The sequence below is a fragment of the Patella vulgata genome, chromosome 7 (genome assembly GCF_932274485.2).
Source record: "Patella vulgata chromosome 7, xgPatVulg1.2, whole genome shotgun sequence".
Classification (NCBI taxonomy): Eukaryota; Metazoa; Mollusca; class Gastropoda; family Patellidae; genus Patella; species Patella vulgata.
Window position 1 is genome coordinate 9,075,518 of NC_065885.2, and position 26,866 is coordinate 9,102,383.

General features: G+C 35.6%; 2 protein-coding genes across 2 annotated transcripts; both read left to right on the top strand.

The window, feature by feature from the left end:
- Nucleotides 1-307: 307 nt before the first annotated feature.
- Nucleotides 308-6,037, top strand: LOC126828887 (14-3-3-like protein 1). Its single transcript, XM_050558967.2, has one exon. It carries the CDS (start codon nucleotides 460-462, stop codon nucleotides 1,192-1,194), a length of 735 nt encoding a protein of 244 aa, XP_050414924.1. The 5' UTR covers nucleotides 308-459; the 3' UTR covers nucleotides 1,195-6,037.
- A 4,116-nt stretch (nucleotides 6,038-10,153) lies between these two features.
- Nucleotides 10,154-26,092, top strand: LOC126828866 (caspase-2). The gene is made up of 10 exons (XM_050558942.2): nucleotides 10,154-10,283; nucleotides 10,986-11,174; nucleotides 12,938-13,415; nucleotides 14,257-14,355; nucleotides 15,699-15,841; nucleotides 18,087-18,263; nucleotides 18,841-19,060; nucleotides 20,344-20,448; nucleotides 21,211-21,320; nucleotides 21,717-26,092. The coding sequence occupies exons 2-10, from the start codon at nucleotides 11,040-11,042 to the stop codon at nucleotides 21,849-21,851; spliced, it is 1,602 nt and encodes a 533-aa protein (XP_050414899.1). The 5' UTR covers nucleotides 10,154-10,283; nucleotides 10,986-11,039; the 3' UTR covers nucleotides 21,852-26,092.
- Nucleotides 26,093-26,866: the final 774 nt, after the last annotated feature.

The window sequence follows — 26,866 nt, forward strand, 5'->3', positions numbered from 1 at the left end:
TGCTGTATATTTATTCATTGATGTAAAAGAGAAGGGCAATCATAATACATCATATATATTCTATTTATTCTAGAATTACAACTCGCGCTAGTTTATCGGTGATTCATTCTCCGTTTGAGTAGAAATACTTGTTGAGTGACGATTCGGGCAGAATAAATCAACGTACTATTTTTAGCTGTCATAACGGTAAATTCAGTGGAAGGGAAGCAACTCCTGGAAAGACGCCGCACTGCGCGTGTCAAGAAATCGGTCGATTTTAATCTCAGTTGTCCAGACAACCATTGCCAATGTCTATTTCAATGTTATTTTTAGCGGCTGGGTAATCAAGTAGGAACAAATGAACTATCAAGAAGGCGGCCATCTTCTCTAAATTACCGGGTTTGTATTAAAACTACAGACTAAAAACTACTAGCTATTTTGATATTTTCCTCTAATTTTAAAACCTAAAAACCAACCAAGATGCCCGACAAGTGTAAGGAAACCGAAGATAATATTCAGTGGGCTAAATTAGCCGAGCAGGCGGAGAGATATGATGATATGGCAACGGCCATGAAAAAGGTTACGAAAAGCGAAAAAGAACTGTCCTCGGAAAGGAGAAATTTACTTTCAGTAGCTTATAAAAATGTTGTTGGAGCCCGAAGATCGTCTTGGAGAGTGATATGCATGATTGAAAATAAAGCCGAGACGCCGAAAAGGAAAGAAATCGCCAAGAAATTCCGACAGAATGTTGAAGATGAGCTGAATAAAACCTGTAGAGAAGTACTAGAACTGTTAGACCAAGATTTATTGCCCAACGTTGAAGCCGACGATGCTAAAGTTTTTTACTTGAAAATGAAGGGAGATTACTTTAGGTATATTGCTGAATTTGCTGAAGCAGATGCCCGAAAAGCTGCCATAGATAATGCCCAGTCTGCCTATCTTGAGGCGTATGATCTTGCGAAGGACAAGATGCAACCAACACATCCAAATCGTCTCGGTCTTGCACTAAATTTCTCTGTATTTTACTACGAAATCCTAAATTCACCAGATAAGGCATGTTGCTTAGCCAAGGAAGCATTTGACGCTGCGATAGCTGAACTTGACGGTCTAAGTAAAGAGGATTATAAGGACAGTACATTAATAATGCAGCTTCTCCGTGATAATCTAACGCTCTGGACCTCCGATGTCTCGGGAGAAAACGAGGAACAAGATTAGAGATTCATCATTTAGAAAGAACTATTTAATGCTTTTGACCTTATGATTACCATGCAGAATGTAATATGCCTATACGTTGATCTAACTTGTACGATCTACATAGATGCGGTGCAGACACAGACCTTGTGTCTGGCTTGGCGAGTATCAGTGACGTAAACGATATATTACTATTAATAATCTGAAATGGTTACTTTGTGACATTAAATGTGTTCCTAGCCAGCAAACTGACATTAATTACTCAACTGCCTAGCCCTTTATTTAAAAGCTATGTATGGTGATTTTATCCTGACACTATTTAGATTGTGACCAAATGTATGGATATTCAATTACCGTAATAATAAATATTCAACTTTGATATTATGTTCATTTAGTCATTTCTTAATCTTGAAATATTATCAATTTATAATCGTGTATTATCAGTGAAATACAACACAATTGTCTTTCTTTTTATTCAGTTGTTTGTCTCTCTTTGTCTCTAAAGAGTTGAATAAAAAACCAGGCAGGATCTTTTGATGTCTATATATAGATTAAGATATATATATAACTTCACGAGTTTGCCATTTTTGTTTTGTGATGAATGGCTTAAAGTCCACGATTGTTCCACGTGAAACTACTGTCTTTGACACATGCATTACAAACATTATTTCACATGCGATCTTCAACATTAAAGCAGATCAGGCAATCTTTTTCTAAGTTTGAAATAAATTTAGATATTTCCTCTCCATTAAGCTTAATAAGATTTAAACGCAATATTTATCATACTAAGTAAAACCAAATCCTTATGAAAAATCCTTCTGAAATGGACGCCACTAGTCACCAGAGGTAACTGTTTTCGTTGATACCATTTTAGCAGAACTTTTATGATGGAAAGGATAGTAAGTGGATATAATTTCAATTTTTGATACAGATTGTCTGATTTCTAGTTTTAAGAGAGCTAGTAGTTGTGTTTTGTAATCCATGTGGCCAAGCCAGTAGTGCCGTACATAATTTATGCCCTTGTAAAATGTCCTGTTAATTATTGAATTGTTGGCTTAACTGTCATGTTACTTGTTGCTTCAGTGATTGTAGGCCTTCCATCTCTGCGTTAAAATTGCTAAAACTAAATCTGAAATTCAAATTGTAAATTATCAATTCATGTAATACAGTTTTTTTGTGGAGTATCATTAAATTAAGAAATGAAAATCCAGTTTGTAAAATATCAAGTCACCATTTTGTACACTTTAGAAGTGAGTTGGATATAAAACATTGTAATTATAGTTTATTTTGTTTTTTTAGTTTATTATTTTTATTTCATTTGCCTGAGTGTGAGGGTTCAGATTTTTTCGAAATATTTTGAATTTAAGATGGGGGAAAAGTGTTAATTTAAATTGAATCTGGTATTTTAATGCCAAGCTAGAATGTAGAACGGGGAAGAATTAAATGTTGTTTTAATTTAATGCATCAGAGCTTTTTGTTTGCATTAACTGCTGATTTTTTTTGATTTTTTTTTTTTTATTATGCACTTGGTATTTTTGATCTCCATATTTAAAACATTTCCTACGAACCCATTCTATACTAGACTATAGTAATAATAATAATACCTTGCTTAGTAATTCAGGGAATTACATGCAATTCTACTTCAAACAGTTTTAACAAAATATAGAAATTCTTCGAGTATGACGTATATTCAAACACCTTTGAAAATGTTTTCGATAATCAGAACAAATTTCTGAAATAATTAGTTGATAGAAATTCTTCGAGTATGACGTATATTCAAACACCTTTGAAAATGTTTTCGATAATCAGAACAAATTTCTGAAATAATTAGTTGATAATATTTTCGATAATAAGAACAAATTTCTATAATGATTAGTTGCAATTATAGGCCATGCCTTGAAAAAATTGATCAATGGTTTAAAAATGATCAAACTTCACTAGTCAAATATTGACTCGGTTAGTTGCACAAATGGCAAGTGTAATAATCTGAGTGTTTTTTTCTCCAAATAAATTTGATAACCTAGTTAATCTTTTTCTTTTAATTATCAGAAAAGGTAATCAAAGGATGCTGGCATTAGAACAAAACAGTACCTCATATGTCAGATCTTAAGTGTTATTAAAATACAGATGTGACATCATCCTTTGATGTTGGCGTACCATTGTTTCAAATAGTGGTACAAGCAATGTGCTAGGCGCTCATTATTTATACTAGTTGAAATATTGGACACATGTTTCGCACTTGACTATTTAATTACACTTAAAATACAGATGTGACATCATCCTTTGATGATTGGGTCATCCTTTGATGTTTGGGTATAATTATTTCAAAGAATAATTTGGGCATTGTGCCAATAGTCTTATTATTTATACTAGATGAATTATTGGACGTGCGGGATGATTTCATTAAAATGCACATGCGAGATAGTATCTGTATTTTAAGTTGTTAAATGATCTTTGAGCATGACATTGACCTTTAGACCACACATAATGCCTGTATGTTTTCCAGAATTTTGTTAAATTTTTAATACTTAGCCTTGTACTGTTTGAAACTTGGTTTTATAATATTTTTGAAGGGTATTCGATCGAGCACTAGTATGTAATTTTAGTTGAATCTCAACCAGAAGAACTGTAGATGACTTCATTTGTTGTTTTGATAAACATTTGTACTAGCTACTTTAATTATGTGAATTTTTAAAATTACTATTATATTTGATCATTATTATTGGCTTATATTTAAATGTTCCTTATTACATCACACATTGTCACCTCTTCTGCCCACTACTACTGCATTAGTCGTCCTGGGTACAATTGTGCCGTGATTGTCGTATTGAAAAGCATGACGGGTATTGGTTAGTCTGTATTCTTTAAGGATGGTGCTACGACAATCATAGCTAAGTCTGTACCAAGGGTATCAACTCTTCTGACCACAACTGTGTTGGGACGTCCTTGTTAAGGATTGTGCTGTAATTGTCGTATTGACAAGCACAATGTACTACAAGTAATGGGTATTGGTTAGTCTCTATTCTATAGGGATGGTAGTATGACAATCATAGCTAAGTCTATACCAAGGCTGGGTGACTAACTTAGTTGTGGACTGGACCAAGGAGAAAGATTAATCTAGTCCAATTTATTATTAAAACCACGTTCATCCATTGAATTTTCTTGGAACTCTGTAAGCTCCACCTACGTAAAAGTAAGCCTGCACATTCGTTCTGATTAAATAGGCCCTGAATTGGAAACAAAGCACCCTAGAGGTCACTACAATGAATACAATATGGATTATTGAATATTATTGTTGATACATGTACAAAACAGGAGTGTAGCAATGGTTAATGAGTACGAGTATTACTCATAACTTTGCTAACCATATATGGTGACTATGGTTGTTATGACTACAACTGGTAATGGTTTAGTTTATTCAATTTCCTTTACCTGTATCATACCACGGTGACTCTGATAAGTTTGTTTTTCAAAGTTAGATTGCCAAGCTTATTGTATAGAGGCCTTGTTGAGGAAAACTGTTAGTATTTATATAGCCCGAAGTGGTATTCAGAAAAATTTAAATTGAAATATTTTTTGCGTTTTTGGAGGAATTAGTAGTACAAATTTTAACAAAAGAAAAGAAACAATCTTGAAAATATTTGAGTCTAAATTTTTTTAAATCAAGTCGAAAGGTTATACAACATAAGAAAACTAAACCTAATACTTACTAATTAAAAATAAAATAATTCTGATGGAGAAATAGAATTTCTGTTTAATTAGGAAGTTGTGATTTTTAACATGTTATTATGTAGAAAATTTTTAAATAATATTTATATAAATATCTCAATGTACATTCTGTTTTTATTATGGTCAATTTTAAGGACAATTATATTTGGACATCGTCGCCCTTCTTTTTTCCTTGATTTTGGGAGATTTAACCGGTGGACAGCCTCACTGCAGATTCAAAAGGTTGTATCCGAGTTTTGATCAAATTGTTGAGTGCCAAAACACGAATTACGTTAAGAATCACGATATTGTATAGAAACGTCACATTGAAATAGCGTACAAAAGATCTTGTGTTTCTTAAGACGTGCAGGGAAATTCTGATTTTGAAAAATAGAAAAAAAAAAGAAGTGAATTTCGTAGACCTTTTTGACTCTCAATCCACGATCTATAATTAAAACATAGAAATAAGGAAACTAAGAAATTGGCCTCTGAATGTTTTTGCTATGTGTTTTCTTACTAAACACAAAGATCTGAGACTTGGAGGTGTGTTTTTAATAATTAGAAAAAAGAAAAACCAACCAAATGACCCAAACTCAGATTTTTTTCATCTTTTCTCACTAAGACTTGATTTTGAAAAAAAATATTTTAAAAAAGTATCTTTCCCTAGATTTGCAATCTTTTCTCAGATTTAAAAATAATTTTTAGTGAGAAATTCACGACAATGAGAGCTATCTCATTCTTTTTTTGCTATTTTTTACATATTAAATATTATGTTTAAATTTATTATCACAATTTTATAAATTTTAGTTATGTTTTACATGTACTCACTTAGCTGTTTAAGGAACTCCATTTTCATATTGGCGAACTCCGACTAATTTTCATTACAACGTATCTCAAGAAGCACATGCATGATATTTTTAAGGATCTGTAATTGACCTTGTTGAATTCCCCCTAGTGATTATTAATATTATTGATTATAGGATAGTTAATATTAGGTAAATGCTTGTGATTATCTCCCCTTGGCTAGTAGTAACTAGATTTACATGTACAATTCTCTCTGTATGCTTTATTGTTACTTGGCTAAATTAGTTCAAATGCAAGAGTGTCCATTAACTGTCTTATGATAATAAAATATTAAATTAAATATAGGTACCTTAAACGCCTTTTGTTTATTTTATTTTGGTGTTGGCCGAGAAAGTTCATCAGGATTTTCTGGCGTGGTTTCCCCCTTATCAGTGATGCAGGGCAGAGGGCCCGACATGGACAGCTGTCTAGTTGATCAGATGGGACCAAAAACCAAGGTCTCGTGTACACATTGGCGTGCATGTAAAAGATCCACTGCCAGTTGGAATTTGATATAAGAGTAGGTCGTGGCATGGCTGTCCGGGAAAAATTTACCTCACAGCACACTGTATGGCGTATGCCCATCTTCATTAGCCCATCTTCTAAACCCCATTTCATGTATTTTGAGGTGTTGGGAGGGGGGTGGGGGAGAATAGAGAAAGTATTAAGGATTACTTGGTTGAAGATAATCTTATTAAAGACAGGAGAGGAGCAGTGAGTTAAGCACTGCCACAATACTCAGGCGGTCAAGTGGCATGGTTTCGATTCCCAGGTTGTACGTGGCAAGGGTCGTCTGTCAAACCGCATGGGTTTTCTCTTGGTTCTCCGGTTTCCTCCCACTGCTAAAACACCCTACGATTCCCAGGTTGTCCGTGGCAAGGGTCGTCTGTCCAACCTCATGGGTTTTCTCTGGGTTTTCCGATCTCCTCCCACTGCTAAAAAAAACCCTACGTGCAAGGGAATTATTGAAATTAAATTGAATCATATGTTAGTCCCAAAATGACCCTATTTATTTTTCTCTCTCATAGCACATTGCATGGTGTATCCCGGTCTTCATTAGCAGGTTAATGCAGGAATAATGTAAAACATTAAACCCATGGTAAAAGACAATTTTATTAAAGCGAGAATTTCATATTTTCTAAGAAAGTCAAAACATAATTATTTCTTTGTTTTTTGCTCAATAGGTTATCAACTCACTATTATACGATCATAGGCATTATTTCCCACACTTAAAAATCATTGACACAGGAAATAATAACACAATTACCTCCCTTGTTTTCCTATTCCCCCCATGGAATAGCTATCTTCAAACATTTGAATTTGAAGTTGAAAATGATATTTTTGCCAATTTCTCAACTGCAAATAGTGAATTATATTATTATTAGGATTATTCTTTAACAAGGTAGGGCTGTTTATAGATATCATCTATTTTAAGGCTTTATTTTAATAAATTTTAAAAATATAACTTCAAAATATGAAATTGTAACTTTAAAGACAGGGTTCCTGTCTGACAATAAACAACATCAAGTCGATCAGATTGTACGAACACAAGGTCTTGTGTACATGTCAGCATGTCAGTTAAAGAACTGTTAACAGTTGCAATTTGAAATAAGGCTGTAGCTTAGGATTTTCCAGGGACAATGCAATCTGTTTCACAGAGATCTTTTAATATCTCTGTTACAGATGACTGTTTCGACACGTGACGTCACATCACCACGCGGCGTCAATCATTGGCTCAATAGTGCGTGGATTGTTTACATAAGACGTTACTGATTCGGGCTAAATGGTGAATTTTACTTATTTTAATACCCATTTACACTAAATAGGAAATGATTTTTACCTACAAACAATTCAAACGTCTTTATTTATTTTTCCAATAAATGAAAAAAATGTTTTAGAATTTAATTTGACGGAAGAAAAAAGTTAATATTTGGGACTCATTAAGTTGCATCGATGTCATCCTATTATCAGTGATTGTAGTGGTGGCCTAGCGAAAATTCACTGCTGATCAGTGTGGGTACAATGTATAGTCATTTGGTGGTCCTGTGTATACATTGGTGTACACATGAAGAACCCTTGTCAGTTGGGGGATCACGTGGCTAAGTGGGTAAGACGCTGGCTCGCTAGCCTGGAGGTCAGGTGTTCGATCCCTGCATTGGCCGAGAAAGTTCATCCAGATTTTCCAGCGTGGTTTCCCCTTGTCAGTGATGCAGGACGGAGGGCCTGACAAGGACAGCTTTCTAGTTGTTCGGATGGGTCGAAAAACCGAGGTCCCGTGTACATATAGGCGTGCACGTAAAAGATCCCTTGGCAGTTGGAATTCGATATAAGTGTAGGCCGTAGCGCCGCTGCCCGGGCAAAATTTCCCTCATAGCACACTGTATGGCGTATGCCCGTCTTCATTAGCCCAGTTTAGGAGCAGAACAGTAGGACGTTAAACCCCATTTCATTTCATTTCATTTTCCTTGTCAGTTGGAATTCACAATAAGAATAGGCTGTCAAGTCAAATTCCACTCATAGCACATTTTAAGGCATAAATAGGCCTAGATGGTTCAGAAACAAATATTCCATTTGTGAACCTGCACCCCTTGATCAAACAAGAGAATCATTTATTTCTTCAATTTCTTAGTAACAGACTTTGATTGACAGTTGAACAGAAGCTATAATGAACCATTCAATACAAATTAAATGTCCTATTAGTTACTGAAACTTACAATCAGATGTTAATGAGAGACATGTCTTGTGTCAATCACAACTGATACAAGACAGGTCATAGGTCAATGGCTATAATGCATTACATATAATATCAGACAATGGTGTGTTGTTTCTCTGTCTGATTAATTACTTGTTATACTGTCTGATGGTTATAGGTAATTATAGAACAATAACTTATACCATGTGATATAACAATATGTCATATAATGTTATATTATGTATAAATTGGTCATCAAACTATGTATTGTTAATATAACCAGTCTTGTAGGTACATAAAATATATATTTAAAACATCCCAGCTCTACAGCAGTTCTTTAAGTAAGAAACGAAGGGAGGTTTATTCATTTTCATAACATTTCGGGTTAACGAGAGAGAAAATTGGGGTTTAATGTCCACTCGACACAAACTAGGTCATTTCGGGACTAACATATGGTTCAATTTTATTTTAATAATTCACTTGCGCAGGGGGTCATAAGCAGTGGGAGGAAAACGGAGGACCTGGAGAAAACCCTCGAGGTTGGACAGACGCCCATACTACTTGTCACATTCAGGCAGGGAATCGAAACCACGCCAGTTGACTCATTGATGAACCACTAGAAGCCCCCCTGTTTCAGCCTCCGCTAATTTTTTAAGGGAGTATTGCTGTTCCCCCCTCTTGTTTCGTACAGTACAGTACAGTACAGTACAGTACATAATATTATATGCTGTTGTATACTTTCCCTGAAATAATCAGAGGGACCAAGGGTGGCTTAGTGAATATTTTAAAAATAACTTTTCCCCAAATTATGTATATTTTGAGTATGTTGTTAGTACAAGACTGTTTTCCAGTTTTGGCTGAAAATACCTAGTGCTACTATCAGTTGCAAGTTGAGCAATTCCAATGGTAAATTGGCTAGGATAATGTTATGATTGCTATATAACCAGGGTACATGTTAATCAAATATTGAATATCACAGGTGGTGAACTTAATAATATTTATTCCACAATACAGTCATGGATCTTTAGATCAATAAACAATAATATATTATAGTTTACTGTTGCCTTATATATCATTTATAATCTCTTACATAATATCATGGACCCAGGGCCCTCACATAGGGGGAGGCTGAGGGGGACACTTCTTGGGGGTGGGGGTGCAAATTATCTAAGTGCATACCAGAAATATTCATTTTGTAAGAATATTCTTAATAAATATTGTATTTTAAAATTCTTTGAATCATAAAAAATCTACTGAGAGTGGGTACTGAACAAAGCAGTTACAGTATGAAACAAGGGGGGGCGGAGGGGGGTGTCACTGAAACTTTTGCCCTGCGCCATATAGGCTGCATGGACTTTATAGTCCATGATAATAACTAATTGATTATATACAACTTCCAGGACTGGTTGTTTTTATTTTAGATTTATTTTAGATTTTAGGCTAGACATAGTGGTTGTTGTGTAGTTGGGGTGGGCCGTGGGGGGGGGGGCTGCCACAACTTTCAATTAGATTGTGTGTCAACAACCCCTGTACCCCGCTCACAGTTTTTGATAAGCTGATTGTAACAGCACATGTTTGTTTCTTTTAGATTCCCAGTAATGTTCAAGAAGAAATTGAATAAAATCATTGGAGATATAAACTGTGGTCTGATCCCAGTTCCCATACATGATTATCTCCCCTCGGGCACCTGTTCATGACGTCATATAGATAACGGTACGTGGTCCTGTTTGTCCAGTATCTCTAGCTGTTTTCAACTGAATGTGGAAAGGGTCTGGTAAAACTGGACTTCTTTACACGCTTAATTGGCGCCAAACGATACCCCACGATTATTGCGTATGGTGTTATGTACCGTTAAATTGAGAATGTACAGGTGATATGCAATAGTTGTTTGGTTAAACTCATTTAGTTATATAGAAATAAGTTGTTAATAACTGATTCAGCTCAAAACTTGGACGATCCTTTTAAAAATGGCGGATAATTGAAGTGATCAAGTGGGTTAAACCAAATTTGAGCTAAATGTTGTCAACTGTCAAATAATGAAATAGTCCCCCTTTCCCGGATCCATCAGTCACCACCCCTCCATCCTTTTGCATGGCCTGTTAAAAACTTCGCAATTTTCACTCCATTTCAATAGTTGTCGAAGTCCAAGGAAAAATTAGTTTGGTCTTCTCGAAAAACTTTCACTAGTAGTAGTAGTGCCGAATGAGAAATAAATCAAGCGACAGTTTTTCTCATCTCGGTTGCCATGGAAACCAATCAATTACGGTACCAATTAAATGGGCAGCTGTTACATCATACTTGTCTGAACATGTAGAAGATTTAAAGTTTTGGAAACAAAGAAAGAAATATTTCAAATGCTGATGTCACTTTCTAATACTGGCATACATATAGGCCTAAATTTAGAACTGAGAAAATTATTCAGTTCAAGTTGCCAGGAATGAATTAAGACTTGTAAGCATTAATCATTTAATTAAATCAATTTGAATTATTAAACTGAATTTAATTCGATTCTGTTTTCGCCATGTTAAAATTTTTGCTTTTATGTTCATAGAATTAATTTCATTACTTGTAGCCCTGATGGTCTAGCCTAGCTAATTATTCGTAAAACTTGATTCAATGATTGAAGATGGATCCCAAACATCGAGATCTTTTGATACGGAAGCGTTCAGAACTGGTGGAGAATTTAAACACCAACGATGGTCTGTTTACTCAGCTTATAACCCGCAAAGTTTTAAATCAACGAATGGTCAGAACGATCAGGGTAGGTTGAATAAAATAGAAATTTGTATGAATGTGGACTCAGAAAAAATATATGCCTCATCATTTTAAGATTATATTTATATGATCATTAAATTTTTATACGTCCACATTTTCATGTGGACGTATATTATCGTCGCCCCTATCCGTTCGTCCGTCCATCCACAATTTGGTTGTGGACCTACAGGTCACAATTTGAAATATAGGTCTATCTCCCAAAGATCTCGGTTCCTTTCGATATTGGCATGTATCGGACCATAACTTCATGGATTATGGCCCCTGATTGTACGAAAAATCACGTTTTTAGCTTGTGGACACTCTAGAGGTCACAATTTTGATCCGATTTTGATGAAGCTTGAAATGCATGTTTATAACCCAAATATCTTGTTTCCTTTCGATATTCACTCATATCGCATTGTAACTTCCTGAATTATGGCCCCAGATTATACAAAAAATAGTTTTTGTTTTTAGCTTGTTCTCTATCCATCTCTTGCAAAATGCATGCCAATGTATACACGGAACCTTGGTTTTTAGTCCCATCCGAATGACTAGACAGCTGTCCTTGTCAGGCTGTCCGTCTTGCACCACTAACAAGGGGAAACCAGGTCGGAAAATACTGATGAACTTTCTCGGCCAATGCAGGAATCGAACTCCCGACCTCCAGGCTAGCGAGCCAGTGTCTTACCCACTTAGTCATCGTGGCTCCCACACTCAGAAGATAAACATGCCTCAATCTCTTAAAAAATGATATTAATGATCATAGAATTTAAATAACACACTATTTATGGATAACAATTACTGTGGTTTATTTCACTGCGACGTTTCAACAAGATTTCACAAGTCGTTATCAAGCATACTGTCCCTACATCTCATTAAAAAGGTAACACTGTTGCATGTACGTATATACTTATCTTCACACTTACATATTTGGTTAATAAGGTTGACAGCCACATCTCCATATTGATGTCTAATATATTCTAATATACTGTAGGGACAGTATGCTTGATAACGACTTGTAAAATCTTGTTGAAACGTCGCAGTGAAATAAACCACAGTAATTGTTATCCATAAATAGTGTGTTATTTGATTATGATCCAATTACTAAATGCCATTTAAAGAATAGATCATAGAATTTGATTAATGCTTTCATGTATGTACCGTTAGCTTATCATGAAGCCTGAAAATAAGGTACCTGTAATTGACAAATTCAGTCTTGACCAGGCATAAATCCTCTATTGTCTGTCATTTAGTCTGTAATAAATTTTTTTGCAGTGTTTTTATTGCAGTCGTTGTTTTTTAAGGCGAGCGATCGCTCACGGGCGCCTGCTACTCACTTAAATGTCGACCGAGGAGGAGTTTTTCTCCCTCTCCTTAAAATTGAAAATAACTCTCCTTTACAAAGTCATCGTGTGTTTATTATCATTTATAAAATCAGGAATGACCCCCTAACATGCTGTTATTGATCTTCAGAACCATTTCCCATACATACAACTAATCACTCTCCTTAATATCAGACCACTCTTCTTAATTTCTAAATCACTCTTCTTAATTTCTACATCACTCTTATCGAAACTGGGAGAGCTTTTCTAGGGGAACGATTTTTTCAATTTGTTGATTAAGAGGAGCTTTTTTCGACTCTCCTCTAAAATACAACAACGACTGTTTTTGATGTTCTTAATCTGGCACGAAGTTATAAATGTTAGTTACCAGTTTGATGATGCTTGCCATTAATTCCAGGCCTGCTGATCATGTTTTGTTTTTTTGTAGAATGGTCGAAGTCCAGATGAACAATCCGAAGAATTATTAGATATTTTACCGAAACGTGGTCCCGACTGTTTCGACAAATTTTGTGAAGCTCTGATAGCCGATGACCAAGAAAGTATCGTGACTGAGTTTTTGAAACCTAAATCCAGTGTACAAGTTTCGAACGAGGAACTCCGAGGGGTCAAGAGAACACGATCCCTGTCGCCAACACAACTTTTTATCAAAAATACCAAAGAAGGAGATATAGCCCTAAAATATGTTTCACAGTATGGGAATCCAGAAAGATTGCTACTTGCCTCCAAAAGACCTTATATGGTGAACGAGCAAGTTTTTTTGACAAAACATTATATATTAGATCCACGGGCTTCCATGAGTCAAACTCCTAATTCTCAATTTATTCCTGTTCCAACACAAAATCATCAACAGTGTACAGAAACTGTTTCTCCTTCAATGGAGAAACTCGCACGATGTGATAGTATAGGTGATGTATTTATTTTTTAAATCTGTATGTAAATTTATTAAAATTTATTAATTTATTGACGTCCACCAGTATTTAAAAATCTTATTAAAATAACAATTATTAGAGGCACACTTAAAGGACAATATTGGTGCCAGTCATTATCACATATGTGATAGAAATGGTTAAACACGTTGCAAATATAATTTTAACATAGAGATCATTGCTACGATAGATGCGTAATGCAGTTTTCAACAATCAGAAATGACGAACACAAAAGGAAAACACGAGTTATCCCTCTATATAACTGACTGAAGTGACGAGTGATAACAGATACATGGGCGAATTTCTGCTCACTAATAATTCCTTCGAAGACCAAAAGTTGTTATATGGGACTGTAATAGGATATCTGACAATTCAAAAAAGTAATTGAATGTCATTAGATAAGAGAACACAAGAAAAATAGAAATAGCCTGTACATTCCCTAATGTGTTTATTCATTCTGTACCTTATAAAAACAGTAGGGCGTTAAACCCGATTTCATTTCATTTCATTTTACAGACTTTTTCTATTTTTCTTTCGTGTTCTCTTATATAGTGACAGTCAATTTTTTTCATGAATTGTCAGATATCCTCTCACAATCTCACACACAGTGATAATGACTGTCACTAATATTGTCCTTTAAGAAAATTGAAAACAATGTAATGTTTTGCCTGGTGCCAGCAAATGTATTAACATTGATCATTTGAAAAATAAAATAGTTTACAATGGAACTCCCTGGTACTGGTAGGGGATGGCTGTTTTGTTTGTATAAACATTTATTTATTAAGGCTTTATTTATTTTTATTTGATATATTTTTTTTAGATACCATGAGGAATTTGATACCTAGAAGAGATTCGCAATCAACAGAGAGTGAAATCAAGAGAGATAACTCTAGAGTAGAAAATGATTCATATGTTTCAGGTGAGTAGATGTAGAATCAAGGAAATTAAGCTTGCCATAATTTGTTTCACAAAAAACATGCAAGTCTTATGTACACATAAATGGAAATGGAATCGGGTTTAATGGCCTACTTGTCTCCACCAACTGAGCAAACACAGGCCGAGTTTGGCAATAGCAACGAGTTTACATGTCTCATGATACCACTGTGAAATGGAATTAACGTGGTGATGAAATACTGTCTAGTCCATGTCCCATCCGAACGACCATTCGTTGTTCCTTGCTAGGCCCCCTGTCCTGTACGACTGACAAGGGGGAACCATGCCAGAAAATCCTGATAATATTTCTCCGCCATCACCAGGATCAAACAGGGGACCTCCAGGTTAGTGAGCCAGCAACCTACTCACTGAGCCACTTGGTCTCCCGAGTGTGTACTACTAAAAAGTGGAAACTGAACATTATTTGAGAACAGTGTCATATTATTTTCTATGTAAAATAGGGGGTGGGGTGGGGGGGTGGCCGAATGGTTAATGCATGAGCGTGTATCATAGGGTCTGTCATTGAGTCAATTGGTAGGGTCATCTGTCCAACTTTGTGGGGTTTCTCCGGGTCCTCCACTGCTAAAGACCACTACGCACAAGCGAATTATTGAAATAAAATTGAACTGTCTGTTAGTTCTGAAATGACATAGTTTGTGTTGAGTGGACGTTAAAATTACATTTCTCTCACTCTCCCTATCTGAAATGAAAAGGGGTTTATTAAAACATTCTACTGTTTTGCACCGACTGAGGTAATGAAGACAGATTTCCTATCTGAGACTGACCTAATGTTAAATTGTTTGCGAATCTCGGTACCACAATTATATTGTATTAAAGGACGATATTGGTGCCAGTCATTATCACATATGAGATAGAACTGGTTAAACCTGTTCCAAATATAATTTTAACACAAAGATCATTGCTACGATAGGTGAGTAATCAATGTTTCAACAATAGGAAGTGACGAACGCAAAAGGAAAACACAAGTTATCCTTCTATACCAGTAACTGACTGAAGTGACGAGTGATAACAGATACACAGGCGAATTTCTTCTCACTAATAATTCCTTCGAAGACCAAATGTCAGTTAAACAGAAGGATAACTTGAGTTTTTCTTTAGCGTTCATCACTTCCATTTCTTGAAATCTTAATAACACATCTATCGTAGCAATGATATCTGTGTTAAAATTATATTTGGAATGTGTTTAACCAGTTCTATCACATGATAATGACTGACACTACTATTGTCCTTTAATGGAAAAAGGGAAAGCCCAATAGTAAAATGATAGAATATTTAATATGGGTATTTTATATTTCATATTTTAACCAGTGATAAGAAGAGAAGTCGTATCAAATGAACAGCGTGTAATATGTGATAATATGGTTGATAATGATATAGATCTAACAGATGGACCTGTTAATGTATGTGTAGAAAGTTCAACCAGGCAGTTCTTTATAGAGAATCAAAGACAGGTAATTCTTTTCTAGTCACAACTGTCAGGACTTCTTTTGCAACGATACAGAATTCTAAAAACCATCAGGGTGTTGTCTGCTGTCTTACATAATCTTTAAAGATACATTAGTTAAGAGTTTAATAAAGAGTTGGTCATTCTTGCTATAATAATTCAAAAATAGATGATAAAAAAAGAAAATATTGAAAACTTCATTCTCAGCCAAGTTATCATTGTTTGTAGTTTTGACAAGATGTGTGCACAGTGGTAACCAGGGCACTGGTATAATCGCATCTTAGCCTCGCTTTCACATTTTTGAATTAAATTTTTAAATAGAGAACCGTTTTAATCTAGTTAAAATCTCTAGTATTCGATGCCATCAAGAGTCGATTATGGCCTTGTTTTGTTAATAGATGTCTAATTAATATTTTATATAACATTTTAGACATAAAGAAAGACCTGTAATAGGCAGATTTAGCTCTTGCATAATGTATGTTGAGTGGCTTCACTATGAATATCGAATATATTGGGTACGTCATACTTATAGAATAAAACCTGTGATTGTTTCCCATAAACAAGGTTCGCACACTCCTTGAAACTCCTTGAAAATCCTGGAAAAATGAAAATGTGATTTCCACTACTGGAAAATCCTGGAAACACAAGATTTCTCCTTCAAACTCCTGGAAAATTAACATTTGTGGTTTTGCTATATATTTTAAGATATAAAACTGATCATAGTCATCAAATGTTTCTTCAAAAGTTCACGAGTTCGTTGCCGTAAATGGACTGGTGTCAGTCGAACAATGTTCTTGAAGCGTAAAAAAATTACATTATGATGTAGAATTCTATACAGGATCTCCTGGAATCTGGTAAAAAAACCTCCTGAAATTTGAAGTGTTCCGAGTTCTGTTACTATCTTATATACTGGATATCCATGATTCTGATCATCTTTTTAGCCTCATCTGACTCAATGAAAATGTCTGACTATGAATTATATCTGTCAGTCAGATTTTTGGTAATGAGGCACAGATATACTTACAATTTGTACTTGATAGAAAATATTACAAAACACCAATCTTTTTCCCCAATCTTTTATCATTGAGTCAGTGGAACAAAATTCCAGAACATACAAAATTTTTGAGCTTATCCCCACTATCTTTTATCACCGAGTCTCAGAACAGCCAGAAATTTACCAGAATCAGTAATTTTATTTACTTTCTATCTGTTATCAGTATCAACATCACCCAGGTGTTATCTACATGCCAGTACCAAATATATTTTACAACAATAATTGAACAATACTGGGTATTCCCCCTCCCGTAAGACACAGTCTAAGATATTCATTGAAACGTGTGAATTTGAGTTTTTTGTTGTTTATTGCTGATTAAATTGAATTTTATATTTGTGTCCAGATATGCACCACAATGTACCATTGACACGACAATTTTTACAAATTTTCTCGGAGGAGGACCCTGGGCCTCCCTCTGCTTATGCTAGGTTCCCACTATCACGATTAATGCTGCGATTGAAATCGTGGTTTTAATTGTGGTGGTCCTATCAAGTTGTAGCAATTGTGTTGATCGTATTGAAACTTATCCGAACGTATCAAAACGTGCCAGATGGTGGACTTAATAGGGACAATCCGATCTTAAAGGTCACCGGAAAAGCATCAATTTTTTTTTTAAATAATGCAAGTAATTATGTCAACATATCCTTTCCATAAGTATAACCCGAGCCCGAACGTCAATAATACCTGCAACAGGTAAATTTCAACATTAGTAATTTCCGCCGTTCTCCGTCGGTAGTCGGAATTTTCCGTCAATAAGCAATCCGTGACGTCATTTTAGTCCTTCTGCACATAGAAATATAGACTAGAATATGAGCAGAAGGACTAAAATGACGTCAAATTTACGGAAAGTTACGACTACCCACGGAGAATGGCGGAAATTGCTAACGTTGAAATTTACCTGTTGCAGGTAATATTGACATTCGGGTTCGTGTTATACTTATGGAAAGGATATGTTGACATAATTACTTGCATTATTTAAAAAATTTATGAACCTTTTCCGGTGACCTTTAAAGCATCGCACGACAGTGGGAACCTGACATCACCAAATATCCTGTGTCTGCCACTGAATACCAAGACGGATATGGAGAATGTTTTGGGGGAGTTAATAGTTTAAATACTCAACATTTATTATCCAATCTTGGGTTCATAGAAAGTTAAAACAAATGAAATCATCTAATTTTGTTGGTTTTTATTTCAGTCATATCCTATGAAAAAATTACCACGAGGTGAAGCGTTAATAATTAACGTTAATGAGGTGACAGGTAAACCCCCGAGACGGGGAACTGATATCGACAGAGATAATATCCATTTTCTTCTCCTTCAACTACATTTCAATGTGACGGTATATAATGATACTGATGGTCTGACTGCAAGGGTAGGTTATTTAAAAATTTCCAATAAAATCAGTTTTAATTATTACGCAATTAAATTAGGTTTTAATTTGTACAGAATTTTGGAGCCACGGTGGCTAAGTGGGCAAGACACTGGCTCGCTAGCCTGGAGGTCAGGTGTTCGATTCCTACATTGGCCGAAAAGTTCATCAGGATTTTCCGACATGTGCAGGATGGAGGGCCAGACAAGGATAGCTGTCTAGTCGTTCGGATTCTATGAAAAACCAAGGTCCAAAGTATACATTGGCATGCACGTAAAAGATCCCGTTTCAGTTGGAATTCTTGTAAATTTAAATGAATAAAATATTGTTTCGGTCTGCCATTGAGTCAAGTGGCATGGTTTCGACTCACTGTGCATCTTCATGTATTTTCTTTGTCCTCCAGTTTCCTTCCACTGCTAAAGACCCCTACACTAAGGGGAATCATATATTAATCCCGAAATGACCTAGTTTGTGTCAAGTGGATGTTAAACCCCATTTCTCTCAATGTTACATGTTATCATTTTTATAAAATCTCTTCTCTACTATATTCATACTGTCAGTATCATTTTACCTGTTTCAGGAAATCCTGGAAAAAGTCACCAACTTTTCAAAATCGGAGAAACATGAAGAAAGTAACGCATCTTTTATTTGTTTGTTGAGTCACGGAGAAGAAGGGTATATTTACGGAACAGATGGAGAGAAGATTGTGTTAGACTATGTTTTCTCGTTGTTTGATAATAACAGATGTAGCGGATTACGTGGAAAGCCGAAGATATTTATAATACAGGCATGTCGAGGAGGTAGGAATACCTGTAGTCTTATTAAAAGAAGGCCCTTTGTTTGGAGACGCATTATACAATACACATCAAATATAATTAAATTGCTAAACAAAAGGCAGTGTTTTCGTGGGAAAATAAAGTCGTGTCAGGTGTCGTAAATCATTCTACTGCCTGAACAGAAAAACTTCTTTATTTTCAATTCAATCTGACACGACTTTATTGTCCCATGAAAACACTGCCTTTTGTTTAGCAATTTAATTATGTTTGATGTGTATTGTATTTTTTTTTTTCGAGAGGGATTTCAAGCGAAATCTAAAGTAGTAAATAAAATAAACGACCATTTCCTTGGACTATTTCACCCTTGTAGACTATTACCCAGTCCTAAATCTTAATGGAAAATAGTTGTGTAACACATAGATTATCCAGTCCTAAATCTTAATGGAAAATAGTTGTGTAACACATAGATTATCCAGTCCTAAATCTTAATAGATAATAACCTTGCTGACTTTCTTGGTCAGTCCTTTTGCTAACACAATCTCCCACGTTTGCAAGGATTTGTATTGTATGTTTACAATCTGATTAAAACACATATCCTACTTCGTTTTGTTTTTTATAGTTCAACATTTCGTTTTACTTGGGATCTGGAAGAGTTCTTATATAACCTGTGTTCTAGTTGATGTTAGGGATTAGTCAATGAGACGGTCTGTTGCAGCGAGTTCTTGGCGCGCGATGCACTGAACTGTGGGTATCTTACTTGAAACATCAACGCTGATTGGTTAATCAAATGTCTGATGTCATAGGTTCAAAAACCGCTCGTAGGACCCCAGATGCAACCTCCCACTACAACTGGTCAGATCTACATATGGTAGAGGCCATCAAAAGTATAAAAAAAAAACCGAAACGAAATATAAATCTGTATTTTAATCATGTACTGTAGATATTTTCTGAATCTTAAGAGAGTAAGATTTTAATGTGTATATATTTTGTAGAAGTACATTTGAAATAATTTCTATTGTATATTTGATATAATGATATAGGGTTAAATCTATTTGTTAAGGCCAGCTCAATTTCTGTCAAGGTCGCTGAGATGTAAATAAGGTTAGGGCTCGTGATTGTTGGCGAGATTGTGGGTTAGGGTAAGCATTGGGGCTAGGTCCAGGGTTAGGGTTGGGATTAGTGCTAGCCCTATTTACATCTCATGACCTATGACGAAAAATTTAGCTGGCCTTATGATTTAGCACTAACCGTGATATAGATATTTCCTGAATCTATGAGAGTAAGATTTAAATGTGTATATTTTATAGAAACGTTTGATCGTGGTGTAAGTTTAGATGAAACAGATGGTAGTCCAGTGGTGAAACAAGTTCCCACTTTATCCGACATGATTATTGGCTATCCTACACAGGCTGGTGAGTTTAAGTAATTATTTCTCAAAGACTTTGATTCTAAATAGAGCATGGTGGTTCAGTGAGAACGGCGCTAGCTCATTAGACAGAAGGTGTTGACTGAGAAAGATTCAGCCTGGTTTCCCTTTGTCATTGCTGCAGGACGAGGGACTGGCAAGGAACTGCATCTAGTCAAAAGAATTAGGTCCAGTATTCACATTAGCGTGCAGGGCGTTGAGTGGTCTAGCAGTTAAACATGTGCGGAGATTGGGTGGTCATGTGGTTTAACGTATGTGGAAGTTTGATGTTCTAGTGGTGTAACGCGTGTGGAAGTTGGTCAAGTGGTTTTACGCGTACGGGGGTTGGGTGGTCTAGTGGGTTAACATTGCTCCTGAAATCACAAGGTCTGTCATTAAGTGTCATGGTTTCGATACCATGCTTGAAAGTGACAAGGAGTAGGGTCGCCCGTCCAACCTCATGGTTTTCTCTGGGTCCTCTCGCTGCTAAAGACCCCTACGCTCAATAATTCCTTGACCCATATGTTGGTCCCGAATTGACCTAGCTTGTGTGGAGTGGACATTAAACCCTATTTCTCTCCCACTCTGGAAAGAGTACATTTGAGTAGAAACATTATTCTCAGAGTGAAATTTCTATCATAGCTCACAGTGTAAGTTTTTTTTTACCTTTTTGGTATTAATGTCTTTGTGTTAATCACAGAACGATGTATGCCTTTAATGTTTAATTTCAGGAGAAATTGTGATGTATGCCTTTAATGTTTAATTTCAGGATATTATGCATGGAGAAATCGTGAACGAGGTAGTTGGTATATTGAAGCCATTGTTAAAGTTTTCATGAAGCACGCTAAACATGACGATATCTGTACTTTATTCAACAGAGTGAGTAGCTAGGTTTCGTTATCAAAATCGTAGAAAAACATCTATGTAATTGTGTATACCAGAGGCAGCACAACTTTTGTGCCAAATGATCTATACAATTTCAGATTGCATTAAAGATACATTATGTAAAAGCTAAATCTGCCTATTGCAAGTCTTTATTGTATCCATAATACGTAATACGTCTTTGTAATCTCCGATTTTTTTCTGTGTTGCTGAACAGCTTTGGTCGAAATTAAAATACAGATTAAAATACAAAATTGAAATGCAAATTAAAATACAAATTTACAAATGACCTAGTTTTCACTCATTTTTTTATCTTTTCACTCATCTTCATCAGCCCGATTGGAGGAGAATGGTAAACCACATTTTATCTTTTCTGATATTTCTGTGATTCAGGTAAATGCTGTTGTATCGAAGAAAATTTCGCGAACACCAACCATACACATGGATCAGATGTCACAGATGTCCGAATATAAAAGCTCACTACGAATGCCACACGTTTATCTCTTTCCTGGAATAGGATCAGGCTGAAAGATATGGATCATGTATCAGAATATAACAGAAGCTTCCATCCTTCAATCTGCAGCTATCAATCATTTTTGCTTTTAAACATTTTTGTATTCCCCTATTTTATTGCTCATTTCATTTTAATTCATTCTTTTCTTATGCATGATTAATCAGGTTCAGGGTTTCAATTTCCTGGATTATTTAGATATGATCGTGTTGTTTATTTGATCAGAATTAGCTCAGTACTTGCAGTGAAAAGTGTATTTTTAGAAAGGGCTACCCCGTAACTATTTATAGCAGGACGAGGTGATCTTTAAATATGGCCGACCTGCCCACAGATTAAGCCATGGACTTTGGGGGCTGCAGGCCAGGATCCTCCTTCAGCTGGTAAGCCTCCGGGGATTAAGTAAAAAATGCTGGGTCTTGTGATCGTTATTTAAGGGAAATTGAAGCCGTTGTAAACTACAATATTGTGAAAGTTGAATATGAGTTCAGTATTTGTCAATATTAGGCCTACTCTGCAGATGATAATTCGATTGATATTTTAATTAAATGTTAAACACACATTATTCAAGAGCTAAATCTGCCTATTGCAGGCTGAAATGTTATATAAACTATTAACTAGATATTTATTAACATTCATGACAAGACCATAATCAACTCTCGATGTCAAAGCTAGCCTGCCATCTGATTTGAATCTGATCTGCAGTCTAAAGACCGTTCATGATTTACCGTAACAACGGTAACAATAACAATCGAGGCTACAGTGTTTTTTAAATTAGTATTTCTCAGCTAAGATTGGAGTAATTTGAATCAAATTTTCAGCATATTCCTGTTACATTATCTATATTTTAACTATTTTAGCAAGGACTGTCAGTTCTTTATCTAATCTTCCATAATGCTGCTTTAAATGATTAATGAGAGTATATTATAGTGCGGATTAAGGCATGAAACTTGGTGATCAGCACGTTTAACTTCTGATGAACCAAATCGTGCTATATAACCATAAAGTGAAGTAATTTGACTGAAATTTTCAGTACATTTTTTTTCATTATCTATTTTTTAACTATTATAGCGAGAACTGTCAGCTCTTTATCTAATCTTACCTAATGTCCCTTTAAGCCAGTTGTTCTCAACCTTTTTTTGCCAAGGTCACATCTTGAAACACATAAAAAAATAGTGGCACACCTGGCTAAATATATATGAAAAATATTTGAATTTTTCAAAATAAAAGCATGGCAAGTCAGACGGTATAAAACAGACAGAGACTAGTCATAGACACATAGAATGATTCAAACTAAATAAAGAAAAACACAGCTATGAACTTATCAGTAGACACCAGTGAATACTCAATGTTTTTTTTGCATTTTCTTAGTGTGCCGTTCAAAATTTTCGTGGCACACTTAGAAAGATCTTGCGGCACACTGGTTGAGAATCACTGCTTTAAACCGTCAAACTTGGCGATATACAGCGTCTTGAACTGCTGATGATTCTAATCGTGCTATATATTTATCCGAAAACTCATTATTGTTCATAAAATGTTGCTCAAAGTTGATTGGGACTAAAACTATGCATTTAATATTTTATATTTTTATACATTTATCAGATTTACTATGCCTGGAGAATGATTTTTTTATTTACCTGGATGTTCAGGGAACAGAGAGGTCTGTAACCCGAACTGTTAGCACTAGTTAGCATCTATTTAAGCTATGTGACCTTACCGTATGTGGCAGAAACATTGGTAGTTGAAACATCTGTAAACTATGAAATTTGGTGTTCGATAAAACCTGAATTGTGACAGAACCCACTGATGTATGTGACAGGGACCAGTCGTGTATGTGACAGAGATCACTGGTGTGGTGTGTGACGGGGACCACTGGTGTATGTGACAGAGACCACTGGTGTGTGTGACGGGGGAGTAGTGGTGTGTGTAACATGGACCAGTGTTGTATGGGACAGGGAACAGTGGTGTATGGGACGGGGAACTGGTGTATGTGAGAGAGACCACTGGTGTGTGTGTGTGACGGGGACCACTGGTGTATGTGACAGAGACCACTGGTGTGTGTGACGGGGGAGTAGTGGTGTGTGTAACATGGACCAGTGTTGTATGGGACAGGGAACAGTGGTGTATGGGACGGGGAACAGTGGTGTATGTGAGAGAGACCACTGGTGTGTGTGGGCCTGGGAACACTGGTGTGTTTGATGGGGAGCGGTGGTGTGTGTGACAAATACCAATGATGTATATGACAGGGACTAGTAGTGTGTAAGTGACAGGAACCAGTGGTGCCAGGGACTTGTAGTGTATGTGACAGGGACCTGTGGTGTATGTGGCAAGGACAAGTGGTGTATTTCATGGACCAATTAATGGTGTATGTGACAGGGACCACTGGTTTATGGTGACAGGGACCAGTGGTGTATATGACAGGGACCAGTGGTGTATGGTGACCGGGACCAGTGATGTATATGTCCAGTTATATTTGTGGATGTAAATTGATTAAATTAGTTCATAGGTGTGTATTATTTCCAGCACCATTTGTCTGCTAATGTTTGCGGATGTAAATAATATAAAACTAGTTCATGGGTGTGTCTTATTTCCAGCATCATTTGTCTGGTAATGTTTCTGGATGAAAATAATATAAAATTGTGCGTATAATTCTAATTGATGAGGGTGTCTTATTTCCAGCACCATTTGTCTGGTTATATTTGTGGATGTAAATAATATAAAATTGTTTTGTTATTGTTCTCACTGCCACCATTTTATTGTTTTTGTACATTTTGTTTATTTTTATTTCTTGTTGATTTTTTTTGTTTAAAAATCTGTTGTGTAATTAATAGTCTGAGATCTATATGTATATCATGTATTGTTATAACTCTATAACTGTAATAATTATAGTCTCAATGTGTGCTTCTGTTCAACAGCCTTCTGATTAAAACACAGGCCCCCCAGGTTCACAAAACATTCTCAGACTTTAGTTAAGAATTTACTCAACTTTTAATCACTGTTTATGAGAAATATTTTTGATCCAGAAACACAAAACTTTGCATATACTTTCTTATCAATGTATTTGCTACATTAAAGAAACAAAAGTTTTATAAAGGGCTATATTATAGTTAAAATAAGAAGAACAATTTTGAGTAAATTCTTAACTTACGTCTGAGAATGCTTTGTGAACATGGGGCCAGTTCCTATTTCGTTCCTTTTTTATAGTTCAAAATCTCGCTTTACTTGTCTTTACTATACTAGGATCTGGAAGAGTTGTTATCATTGACGTGTTCTGGATGATGTGAGGGATTAGCCAATGAAACGGTCTGTTACGGGAAGTTTTGGCCTTTTAATGCACAGAACTCTGGGTAAACCACTAGAAATGTCAACGCTGATTGATTAATTAATGTCTGACGTCATAGGATCAAAAGCCGCTTGTTTGACCCCAGACGTAAACTCACGTCGCTATAACTTGTCAGATCTTCATGTAGTGTAGGCCATCGAAATTATAAAAAAAAAAAAAAAAACGAAACGAAATATAGATCAGGGCCCTGTTCCACGAAATTTTAACTAAAGATAAAATCCAAAATTTAGTAGATACTTCAATTTTGATTGGCTAAGCACTTAAATCAATCTAATATTAACCAATCAAATTACTAAAATTTGGATTTTATCTTAGTTAAAATTTCGTGAAATAGGCCCCTGTATTTTAATCAGATTGGTTTAATAGGGGCCCAAGGAATTGGATATAGTATAATACTTGTAGTTTATTTTAAACACCATTCATTCATTAAGCCTAAAATATAAGTTTTTACATCGTCTGGTTGTTGAAACTATCTGAGATTTGGTGAATCTGTTCATGAGTAAAGATGTAGAAGTTTTAAGATTCTATACGAATTTTACACATAGCTTGTAGCCTGAGATTTTGGTGAATCTGTTAATTTTACACATTATAGCTTGTAGCCTGAATGGGACCAAGAGACGACCTGAGATTTTGGTGAATATGTTTGTCTGTGTAGATGTTCTAGGGTTCTATACGAATTTTACACATTATAGCTTGTAGCCTTGATGGTGCCAAGTTTTTTTCAAGGAGTTCAGTGGAAATTGACTGTGCAAAATTCTTTTGTTTCTAAGCAGACTTGCAGGAAAATCCCAATATGTTCCTTTAACTTTTTTCTGTTATTCATCACTGCCAACGTTTTTATATTTTAAGACGTTTCTATGGAAACTCAATATATTTTTATTATAATTTACATCTTGCTATATAAAATATTTTAACATATATGTTTTGTTTGGGTTTCATTCATTAATCACAAGAAAGACTTTTGTTGATTTTAAATCGCTTTTCAGGCAAATATTCATAATTGAATGATTAAAGAACTTCTAGGAAGAAAACGTTGAGTTTTACGAGAAAATAGTTTTGTATGAGAGACCTGAGTTGTGCCTTTCTATATTGGTGTGAATCCTTGTAATTTCACGTCTTTTTATGGTCGAAAATGAGGTTGTTAACTGGAGTTAATTCCCTTGACCTTCCACGCTTGAACATTCTTTGCCTTTTCTGGGGGGTTGGGTGTCGTGCGCGTTGGGTAAGAAGGGCTGTCATTGAGTCAATCGGCATGGTTTCGATTCCCAACTTGTACGTGACAAGGAGTAGACTTGCGTGTCCCGAAATAACCTAGTTTGTGTCGATAGGACATTACTCTCTCTCTCTTTCTCTCTGGGTTTACCGATTTCCCATCGCGAAGGAGTTCAAACCGGTTTTTAGACAGCTCTCTCTATATATTGATTTTGCATGCATATTAAGATAATGACGTGAAGTTGATGGAGGATAGGTTGGTGTTCTTGGTAATTTTGTCTAACAGGGTTAGCAAGACCGTAGTTCCTTTAGGAACCGTCTCTGATCGGACGCTCCGTTCCTCAAGGAACTTTAAGACTCATGCTAGCTAACCCTGCTATGTTCTGGCCTGGGAATTTTAAGATCCACTATGATCGAAGCTAATGATCGTCATTTAAGATATTTTGAATTGACAGAGAACTACAATATTATGAAAGCTGG